At 35.7% G+C, this 12279-nt stretch overlaps 1 protein-coding gene across 1 annotated transcript in view; it reads right to left on the bottom strand.

The window, feature by feature from the left end:
- Window positions 1–12279, bottom strand: part of LOC150079800 (uncharacterized) — a 28569-nt gene that overhangs the window by 1866 nt on the left and 14424 nt on the right. Inside the window, exon 5 of the mRNA XM_090382816.1 lies at window positions 8894–8990. Within this exon, the coding sequence (XP_090238942.1) occupies window positions 8894–8990 (97 nt within the window). The remainder of the gene's footprint in view (window positions 1–8893; window positions 8991–12279) is intronic.

Raw genomic sequence — 12279 nt, 5'->3', positions numbered from 1 at the left:
AAATGCAAGGTATTGCATATGGGCAGCAGTGACCCCAGAATAACATACCAATTAGGTGGCACTACACAAGCTGGTGGACAATGAAACCCAGCGTAATTGTTCAGTCCAAAATGACATTCTCTGAGCAGCAGACGGGCCACTCAGAGAATGTCAAATTCAATTCATGGGGTTCTGTCAATGACATACAGGAACTTTGCCAACAGGGACAATGAAGTGATTATGCTATTGTACAAGGCAATGGTTAGACCACATCTTGAGTACTGCAAACAGGTGTGGAAGCTACATTTTAAGGAAGATGTAGATCTTTTGAAACAGGTACAGAAAAGAGGAACAATCAGATTAGTCAAGAACAAAAAGGGGTACTTTTACTTCAAAAGACTTTGGTTCTGTAAATTGCAGACATTGGAAACTGGGAACTCACAAGGAGATCTGACTGAAGCATTTGAAGCTTTAAATGGATTGAGTAAATTTAATGATGGTATTCTAACTTTTACTTGGGCAACACACACACACACACACACACACACACACACACACACACACACACACACACACACACACACACACACACACACACACACACACACACACCTACCATGCAGCCATCAAAAGAAGATGGCTGCATAATAGATGTGTGAAAAATTTCTTTTAGCCAGAGAGTAAGTGGTTGCTAGAACAAGCTACTATCTGGTGCTGTGGAAGAGGGTGGGTTGAATAAATTTAAGGAAGAATTAGACATATTATTAAATGGGGATGGATAGATGATGCAGACAGAATTTTATTTATTTTTTTTTTATGAGCTTGCTTGTATCATTTGCAATTACTACTACTAATACAGTAATATTAATGTTTAGTTAACACATGGGGTATTTACTCCTCCATATCTGCAAATTGGAGCCAACTCATGCATCCTGACAGACTAAACATTGACTCTTTTTTGAACTAACTTATTCATAAGTGTAATTATTAGGCACATTCTTTAAGGTACTTTGAACAAAATATCGCATTAGTTTGTGCACAATCTATAACTGATATGCACATTGATAAAGGACTTTTGAGCGACTTGCCAGATAGTAGTTTTGGATATACAGTAGACTCTCGATTTTCCGGGATAGATGATAAAATAAAAATCCCGGATAATCCAAAAATACAGTAAGTCCCCGACATAAGTTCCAGGACTTCTTATGTAAGTCAAATTTTACGTAACTAGGGAATGACTAATAAAATATTGCTCCTATATCCGTGATATGCCAAAATTACAAAATCCACATAATATCCTCAGAAGAATGAAGAAAAATAGTTATATATTTTTAATTAGTTCAATTAAAAACTATCTGGGGATAGCGGTGAAGTTGCTCATAAGAAAAGAAAACATTAAAGTAAGAAATTGTACAGTAAAAACTGATATGTATTTCGTAGCCTTGGTTATCATAGTTGACTTCTTTGGTGCCCATCCCTTCACCGCTTCTCATATTCTGTCTTTTTCCTTTATTATTGTGTTCACTGTTGACACTGACAAATCTAAATTCCGCACGATACTTGTTAATGTTTGACCATTTTCAAACATTCTTATTTTAATTTTCTGATCCGAATCGATTGCTTTCCCCCTTTTTTTTTGATAGATTTACTAGTACCGCTGTCACTTATTCAGCACCATGATAACGGTCAAAATGAAATTTTATGTTCACTATTATCACCCCACGCGAGCTCACATTTTACTAAAACACCTTTCTGAAGGTCGCTACCATAAAACAATTTGCACATTCTGGATTATTAGACTTTTCTGTTACTGCAATTCATTATAAAAGGGTAGTAAACTCAATCGTATTGCATTTGCAATAATACTGATAGCTGGAATTCTGTAGGATTTTACGCTATTATGGTGAAATTGTGTCCCCTTCACTGAAATCTTCAGCTATGTATAAAAAAAAAAAAAAAACCTAAAAAATTTTAAAAATCTTTTCTTCATTCCTATTTTTAAGCTTATGACTCCAAATCCCGCGTGCCGTGATCGTCTTTATTGATTGCTTATTATTATTATTATTATTCTGTTTTAAATTTTACAGTCCTAAAAAAGAAAAATATATTAACTTAAGTTCGAAGTTACGTAAGTTGGGAACTTACTATAGTACAGTACTCCCAAAAATGTTCAGCAACCTACGTAAAAAATATGGCGATAGATAAAAAACTTACCACGCACTACTCACACCATTATAATGTTAGTGTCCAATACGATGCTTCCATTTATTTTTTACAATGTCGCGTATGGTTTGGTCACTAACATTATATAATGGTTCTTTAGAGATTTAACGGATGCACCATTTTCAAACCTTTGAATAATTTCAAGTTTTTGTTTAATTGAAAGTGCAACTCGTTTGCATTTACCCATCATTTTTGCGATTTCTAAACAAAAAAAAAATTTTGTTATCCCTGACATAAATAACAAAACAAAACAAACTAAACTTTTTTTTTTTTTTTTTTTGAGCGTGGGGGTTGTAAGATAATAATATCCCAATGACGATTTTATAACGCCCTGCTTGTCGCTTATTTACAACTTGCAAGACATCTGTTTATACCTATTCTGGTTGATTTTTTTTTTTTTTTTTTGGAGTCTTGAAGTGTCCCGGTTAAACCGATCCCACTAAATCAAGAGAGATTTAAGATGCCTTCTAGCTCAATATACCAATTTCTGTGAACCATGCAACAGTGACTGCCAGACATTTTTAACAACTTTTCTTTGTAGGTTGGCCAGTTCTTATTTTTCCTTTACAGATACAACTGTTAAAAAATACTTGTACTCACCAAAAATCAATGGATGGTTCTCCCACACTTATGCTAATTTGGTTGTCTCACAACATCTACCTAACAAAAAGATTTAAATCCAGCAGTAAAAGAACAGTGCTGAAGAAAAAGCTTCCATAACTTTTTCCTACAAAAATTTGGGGTTGACATTTTTACACTCTTGGAAACTGAGAATATTTTCATTGCAAATTGGAAAGCTTCAACTCCAGTTCAGAATCACAACACCATGAATCATTTACTATAATCTTATTTCAAAAATTCATAGCTTTCTTCACAATAATACGATCCCATTTGAAAGCTCTTAATGAGTGGTACTTTCTATGCTGATGTTCAGCAGTTGTGAAAATTCTTTCACCATTTCACCTGCTATTTCCAAACACTGAACACTATCAGTGGATTTCATGCCAGGATTGTCCTGAATAGGACAACTTGTGGGCCATATTTCTTGACCACTCTATGGCAGTGTGTTTTGAGTAGTAACCTTCACCACACACAACCAGCATTTTTTATGAATTTCTTGTGGTTCTTGTCCTTCAGCAGTTAAAAGTTGGGTTACTACTCACTTATTCATTTCAACGTACTACCTATTTGAAATGCCACATGAAGAATTAAACACACAACCAAGACCACATATTTGTCAATCTGGAACTGGCAATTAACATGCAACAGATATTGTTCAGGTGGGCTTGTAAAGCATTGCACCACTGCCAGATTGGCAAATATGTGGTCTTGGTTCCAATTTCAATGATGACCATTTACAGTCTGCCACACCCCATTAACTTTTTCTGACAGAATCCCAATTATTCGTTGATTCAGCCACTGTACATCTCATTGTCCTAATTATTCACTGTATGATTCCTTTTGCTTCAAAAGGTGGTACCCATTCATATGTCTACTCTAACATTCCATGTCAGTGTTGTCAATGTTTGCTCATTGAAATTATTCTAATAAGGATGAAGTTCCAGTAACTGTTCAAGATAAGAATGTTGCACATCCCAATTGGCTTTCATCCAAATCTACAGGTTCATTTTCTACCTACACCAAAGCTTGCAACCATTGTAAAGAAGTTATTATTCAGTCCAAACTAGATTTTGAACAGGACTAAGAATAGAAAACTTACTTCTTGTCCAAATGACTGTCAAACAGCCCGATCTCTTGCCAAAGCTATTGGCTGCAGCTTTTGCCCATCTGTACTCTCACCTCTGTTAAAACCTGATGGTTCTACTGCCACCTCAGCTAAAGATAAAGCTGACTTACTTGCATCCTACTTTTCTTCTAACTTTTGTATTAATGACCTCGGTAAACCACCTCCAATCCCAATATATTACACTCAGTCTATTCCTGTGGCCTTCCGTCAAAAAGATGCCAGAATTTAACAATCTTGAGTGTAAGAAAGTTCCAAGTCCCGATGGTATTTCTCCACTTGCTCTCAAAATCTCTGCTCCTTAGCTTACTCCTGTTCTGCATTGCCTTTTTACACTTTCTTAATGCTTTTCCTTCTGTTTGAAATTTTTTCATATCCAGCCAGTTCCTAAAAAGGGTGAAAAATCCTTCCCATTCAATTATCATTCCATTGCACTTGCTTCTACTCTTTTTAAATTAATAGATTAATCCACTAACTGCCAACTCCTAAACTATTTAGAAACCTTCCATCTGATCAATGATAGCCAATAGGAATTCCGTCAGTGTCAATATCCTGGTTATGTTACTTACTTATGGGCAAATCCAATTAAAAAGTTTGAAATTCAAGCAGTTGCTCTTGACATTTCAAAGGCTTTTGATCATGTTTGGCATAAAGGTCTGCTATATAAGATTTCATATTGTGGATTGCTGACTGTTTTCTTAACTGAATCCAGTTTTCTCTCTGACCACTCACTGTGGGTGATGGTAGATGTCTCTCTGTTGTCAACTTCCCACAGTTCAGTTCTGTCTCCTATTTATTTATTTTTTTTAAATATATATTAATGCCCTTCTTTCGTCAATTGTAAATCCTATTGATAATTTTACTGATGGTAGCACATTGCAATCCTTCCAGTTTGAGAAACCTTGTCCTGCACAAACAGCATCAAACTTCTTGAATATCCACTACCAATTCCTTAATTAATTAATTGCTGAGTGGTCAGGAATGAGAGTTCATAAGTACAAGTTGAGTGACCGGGGTTCAAGTCTGTGACTGCTAAATGCAGTGGTGTTTCTTGTATTCTCCCATCCTGTGAACTCCTCTGACCATGTGGTTGTTCCTGGAGTATAAACAAAAAAAAATTATTTTTATCTCCTGGTAATTCTCCACTGGGTGCAAAGATAACGTAGTTAATTGCAATCCTTTTAAAGTTCATTCCTGCTTCTCACAAAAAGAATTCTCCTCCTCCTATGCTTATCTTTGATGATATTCAGATTTCTAGACAAGAACACATATCTCTATTAGAGATTACCTTGACTTCTAATCTGCCCTGGCATAAGCAGATCGCAAATTGCTTCTCTTCTAAACAGCTACTCACTCTGTACAAATCTGAAATCTGCCCTACCACAGAATATTGTTCCAATAACTGGAGTGGTGCCCTCATGACCTTTCTCTCGGGCTTCTAGATGTCATTTAAAAGAAGGCAGTTACGTCAATTAATGACTCGCATCTTACAAAGTCTTTTCACTTTATCTCACAGATATTCTGTTTCTGCTGAATGCCGGTTCTGTAGATACTTCCATGGGCATTGTTCTTCTGAATTGGCTTCTATAACTCCCCCCCCCCCCAACGTGCTGTAAGCAGTCTGCATCCTCACGGAATCAAATTTTCTTCTTTCTCATTTATTCTTTCCACTCCTATTTTCTGAAACAGCCTCCTTTCACACATTTCCTGAAGGTTACAATCTACAGAAATTAAAATCAAATATCAAGAAGAATTTTCTCAACCTTCAATCCACATATGGTACTAAATACTACAGGTTCTAATCCCTTTCATGTTACAGGTTTCAATTAAAAAAAAAAAAAAAAGAAACCATCAGGTAACTTACAAGCACCACCTTCAAAGGGATATTAGCACTTGTGAACTCCACAAAAAGGATTGTGTTTCAGTTGCTGACTGCTATCCAGACAAATAGAATGAATGTTCCTCAATGATCTGAACACAAAGAAAATGACCTCACAATCAAAGGGTATGCCACATCCACTGCTCTCTACAGGTCAAATAAGCAAATGAAATGCAAACCCACAATGCCAATGAAGCCAAATAATAGGTCCAAACTAAATGCAAACATGCAAATCAACCTAAAACTAAATAAAACAGAACCAACATAAATAAATCAAATAAAATTAAGTAAATTTAAGGCAAACCCAAATGACAATAAATTAAGACAATGAAGAAAGCAAAGGGGTGGGGGACAGGCATTTAGACCAAGGGCCAAAAGTGCAGGATAGAAGAAACAAATCAAGAAAAAGAGCTCGGGTAACAAAAGAAAACCCCACCCACTGTGTTACATAGTAGTAGTAGTGGCATGTGATGCAAGAAAGCAAGTGTATGAGCTTATGCAGCATCAGCCAAAAAAAAAAAAAAAAACACACACCATTCCCTCCAAATGCTTGTCCAGTTCCTCCTTCAATTTATTCAACCTATCAACTTCCACAACGACAGATGGAAGTTTGTTCCAGCAATTAACCGCCCGCTGGCTAAAGGCAAATTTCCGCACATCTATTCTACATTTGTCTTTTCTTAATTTGAATTTATGCCCCCCCCTTAGGTTCGTAATCTGAACAAGTGGAAGGATCCCATCAGAATTCAGTGTGCTCAACCCATTCAAGGCCTTATACACCTCAATCAGATCACCGTGCAGGTGCCTAGTCTCCAGCAGTGGCTGGAGACTAGGCACCTGCACGAACTTAAGCAGAACTTTGCAGAACTTAAGCCTCTCTTGGTAAGAGGATCCCTTCATTTCCCTCAACAATCTTGTTGCCCTTCTCTGTACACACTCAAGCAAATCTACATCCTTCCTAAAATGAGGCCTCCAGACCTATATGCAGTACTCAAGGCGTGGCCTGAGCATTGCCTTATACAGAGGGACAATCACCTCCTTTTCCCTGCTAGCAAAATTCCTATATATCATTGACAAAACCCCATGACCTGCCCTGGCAGCCTGTCTGCATTGCTCAGAAAACTTCATATCTGACTGCACAATTACTCCCAGGTCTTTTTCATTTTCTACCACCTTAAGTGTAGTACCACACAGTTGGTACATTTCTCTGGGGTTACTTCTGCCCATATGCAGTACTTTGCATTTGTCAAAGTTAAAACTTCAGTTGCCACTTCTTAGCCCATCTGCCCAAATTTTCTAGATCCTGTTGCAGTAGCATACTGCCATTACTGTCATTAACAACCCTGCCAAACTTTGTATCATCTGCAAACTTCGACACTAAGCCTGATATACCTTCATCAACGTCATTGATAAATATACAAAACAACAGTTGACCCAACCCCGTGGGAATCCACTAATAACATTAGTCCACGAAGAGCAGCACCCATTGATTACCACCCTCTGTCTTCTCCCGCTCAACCATCCTTTTATCCATTGTAGCAGCTTACCCATAATACCATTCTGCTCCAATTTATACAATAGTCTTCCATGTGCAACAGTGTCAAAAGCTTTCCTGAAATCCAAATATATGATATCAAAATTATTTTTTGCATCCAGTTTCTTTGTAACCACATCATAATATCCTATCAAATTTGTCAGACAAGACTTTCCCTTAAAAAACCCATGCCGTGTCTGAATTATTGCTGCAGTCTTATCTAGATGATCCTGCAATGCATCTTTAACCAGCGACTCCATTATTATACCCGGAACAGAAGTTAAACTAACTGGTCTGTAATTACTCGTGTCACCCTTCGATCCCCCTTTGTGAATTGGGGATACATTTGCACATCTCCAGTCCGTGGGAACCTCCCCTGAGTCCAAGGATGCTCTCATAATTATGGCTAAGGGTTTGCTTAGTTGCTTTGCTGCCTCCTTTAATATAGCTGGATAGATCCCATCCACCCCAGGTGCCTTTCTTATGTTTAACTTCAACAATTTCTCCTCCACTTTGCTCTCAGTTATTACAAAATCATTAAGCACCCTGCTACAATTTGATAAAGTTCTGCCATTTTTAAACTTTAATAACTCCTCATGTGTGAATGTAGATGCAAAAGTTACATCTGTAACAAAAGTAACTTTACTATAAAGACTAATGTGGCTATGGTTTCAAGACTATTATAAAAAAGGGACACTACGTATACCACATAAATAATACAGCAGATTAATGGTACAGTTTTGTAATTTACAAATGCTGATGTTTCTTTTAAGACTTAGTGTTTGTGGGTTCCCTGTCTCATTTGTTTTATTTGCTTATTTTAATTATTATGAAAGTGGCACTGCTGTTTTTTTGGAATCAGAATACATCTCTTTGAATAGGAGGCATGTGTTTGCATTTGTGGAACGAGTGCTGATTTGTCTTTTTTTAAATTTTATTTTCAGGATTGGGGTTACTATGCGTTTAGGTAGCAGAACTGCACCTATCCAAGTTTAAGCCTAACTAAGCACTATTTTGCTGCACTATTTATGACATATATTTAGTATTCCTTTTTATAATAGTCTTGAAGACATAACCATATTCAAAACTTTTTTTCAGAAACAAATAAGAAATAGATGGGCCTGTAAGGTCCAGTGCTGCCATGTGCATTATTATTAGGGGTATCACCACTGTCAGATTAAGTGTACACATCTATTTCTTTTACCCTCGAGGCTACAATCATTCACATCACTTTATTATAGCAATGTGTTACAGTTTCTAACACTTTTGTGTGAACAGAGAAACAGTTTGCTTTTGTTCCTTTTGTATGCTTGATTATTATAAATTTTTATAATGCATGATAATTTTACATTCTTTTTTCTACCATTACTTGAAATTACAACAAAAAGAACTGTCTTCTTTGGAAACCACCCAAATAATTACATCCCTCAGAAAGTATTAATGATCTGGTAAGAAAGAAGCATTCACCCTAATGAGAAAAAGGAATTAATTTAATTTTTATTCTATTATAAGCAATATAAAACATATACATTACCTTATTTAATAAGGAAAACCCATATAGTCTTAGATTTTTTATAAAAGATTCAACATCTTCAAATCTACTTTGTACTTCTGCTATTTTCAAGAGCCCTCTGAAAGTCAAATTAAATTGCCAAAATCATCAATAAATCATAAAACGTCTTTTATTATATATATATATAATAAATTTTTATATATATATTTCATTAATATTCTGTAAATTATATATTTTAACATTAATAAATATAAACTGGAAAGAGTAATATAAGTTTGTCTTAAAATTCTAAGAACATATTAATCCAAATAAATCTTTTACTGGATTAATATTAGTCCAAGGTTCTTTTGTTCAGAGCTCGGAATTTCTGCTTTTTGTAAAGTTTTATAATTTTAGGCAATGGAAACATTCACTTAATTTCTACACAGATTGTAAATGGCATTTTTCTGTGAGTGATAAAGCTAAGCAAGTTATAATACTGATTTTTGGATGTCAGATAGGGTTCCTCTATCCCACATCGTTATTCTTCTAGTAGTGCTTGCTTCACCCTATTGATTTTACTATATACAAGGGTTAATCCAAGTAGCACAGACTAACACTACTTCTATAAGTTATTTTATTTATTTATTATTATTATTATTTTTTTTGTTATTGAATAATAAAACCTGTAATTATTGAGTGAAGAACTTGGAATAAGAATTTTTCCTTCTGATTTAAGAAGAAATGAGAATATCTCTAAAGTTTTGTGGGATATTACCTAGAAAATTTCACAATCTTCATTAATTCACAGCTGAAATTCATCCCCTTTGTTTGCTGTCAAGTTAGTTCCTTTTTCACTGCCAACAATCTGTTTTCTACCTGCACCTGACAAGTTATCTACAACTAACATGATGTTATTGAATAATAAAACCTGTAATTATTGAGTGAAGAACTTGGAATGAAGCGTTTGGAATAAGAAAATTTTTCTTATTCCAAATGCCACATCACAAATAGTTCATTTCACTTTGAGGATTCAGGGTCTTGGCAGGTGCCTCCATAGCCAGGTGGGAAGGAGCAGCAGTGCGTAGCACATGCTTCTTGATTAGGTCAGGGTTCGAGCCCGTCACCACCAAATACGGAGGATGCGGAAAGGTCAGGGAATGACCACTGCATATCCCAGAGCAATATGGCCTTAGTTGCTAATGCTCCTAAAAACCAAATAACAAACAAACAATCAGGATCTTAGCACACTTTTAATGAGATTTTTCTTCCTTCACTGTAAATGTCAAAGGGTCACAAATAAAAGTATGTAAATTTCTTCCTTATCAAATATATTGTACAGTAACAAACAGATTATTGTCACATCTATTTCCCTGAATTGTAGAAAGATACACTCCTGCCTAAAACTTTGGAATCGATTTCATTTTTATTAATTTTCAAAGTTTTGTTAAAATAGGACCAACTTGTTTGCCAATTTTCATTAAATTTTTTTTTTATTATGTATAAAAGTCAAACTTAAATAATATTTAACAGCTTCCTAGAATAATCGAGAATATTCCATAAAGGTGTGGAAGACTCCTGAATGTGGTAGAACAATGCAGAAGATTCTCAATTGTTGTAGATAATTCCAGAGTATTTTGCAATAATATAAATTGAGGTATAAAAGCTGTAAGTTATAAAACCAAACACTGCTCATTAAGAAAGAGTGTTTGGTGTAAGTTTTGCATGTTTTGTGATAAACATGGCAAGAAATAAGGAACAGAGCACTGAAACAAGACATGCTATTATAATTCTGTATAAAGAAATTTAAAGGAGTACACACGACCTTTCAATGATTCAAGGAGACTGGCAGTTTAAAGGACAAACCATGATCAAGATGCTCATATGTAACAATGGAAGTGAAAGATAAGACTATAAGACTGATTTCTAAATGCAATCAATGACTTACTGCATTTGAATCACAACAGAGTTCAATAGGAACAGAGAAACTCCCATGTCTACATTCACTGTAAAACAGTCTTAAAGAAGGACTTCATGGTTGTTTAGTGATCTGAAAATCCTTATTAAAACTAGAAAATTGAAAGAAATGATTAGCTTGGGATAAGAACCATTAGCATTGGACACTTAAAGAGTGAAAAAACGTAATGTGGATGGATGAATCCAAATGTGAAATCTTTGGATCCAAGCATAGAGTTTGTGAGATGATCAACTGAAGAAAAAAAAAGGTGCCACATTGTTTAATGCCTACAGTTAAGCACTGTAGGGTTTCCATCATGATCTGGAGTTGCTTCTATTTTCTGGAGTAGGTGACAGCATCAGAATTTATATTACAACAAGACAATGAACCAAAGAATAGCTCTAAGCTGTGCAGGGACTTTCTAGCAGCTAAACAACAGGAGGTGTGGGGGGTAATTCAAATTTTGGTGTTGCCATCCCAATTGCCTGACTTAAACCCAAGAGTTTTCCTGAGATCATCTAGACTGTCAAATTCATGAAATCAGCCTATCTTCAAAAAATTTATATGGAACCTTGCAGTTCACTTGGATTACATTAGTTAGGACACTATTTTAGAATTAATCGCCAGAATGCCATGTCTGGCATTAAGGCATATAATCCAGTGAGACTATTTTGATGAAAAATCATTATAGTTGTTAATATTAATCATTTCAATTTTTTTTTCCTGCAAATTTTTCAATGCTTAATAAAAAATTTTAAAATACTTTGAAGGGTTTTTAAATTAAAAAAAATTTTTTTTTTTTTTTTATTAAACCTTATCATTGTCATAGATATATGTATTATGGGTAAATAAAATAACCTGTATATGTAGACAATGTGACGTGATATAGCGTTCAGTTTCAAGCAACACCTGGGGTCTCCCCCAACTCTGTGATGCATACAGTTCACTGTACACACCAATATGTGTAAATGTAGTGTTTGGTTGTTCTTCTAGTTGTTTAGTCACGGGGCCCCTATTGGGACCTAAGGTTCCCTGTTACTCACTACATGGAGGGGGTAGGCCGGGCAGTAGAGGAAAGGCAATGTTACTGTGGTGAGGCCCACCACAGAGATGCATAAGCTTTCCATGGTATGGTCCTAAAAAAAAAAAAAAAAATTATAGTTGAGCATGGGTATATAGTGCAAGAGGGAGTAAAGCTGGGAGAAAGTGTAGGGGCTTTAGAGAAGGTAGCCATCTGAGCTCAGTGAAGCAAATTTGCTCCACCAGGTGAAAGTAAGGGGGAAGGGGAACAAGCCCCAGGAAAGGGAAGAAAGTCAGCAAGGGACCTGGGTGGTGATTGCCAAAGGCATAGTAGTTGTCAAAGACCACTAGAATCCTACTCTGTCCAAAGACAGGGTTAGTGAATCTTACCCCGATAAGATTGAGGTTAGCAGATAGCAGATATATTGAAAGTTTGATTGGCAGAGTAGAG

Source organism: Mastigoproctus giganteus, chromosome 10 (assembly GCF_048544385.1).
Source record: "Mastigoproctus giganteus isolate SK-2022 chromosome 10, ASM4854438v1, whole genome shotgun sequence".
NCBI lineage: Eukaryota > Metazoa > Arthropoda > Arachnida > Uropygi > Thelyphonidae > Mastigoproctus > Mastigoproctus giganteus.
The sequence above is the reverse complement of the archived record's forward strand: the minus strand, read 5'-3'. Positions and strand labels throughout refer to the sequence as shown.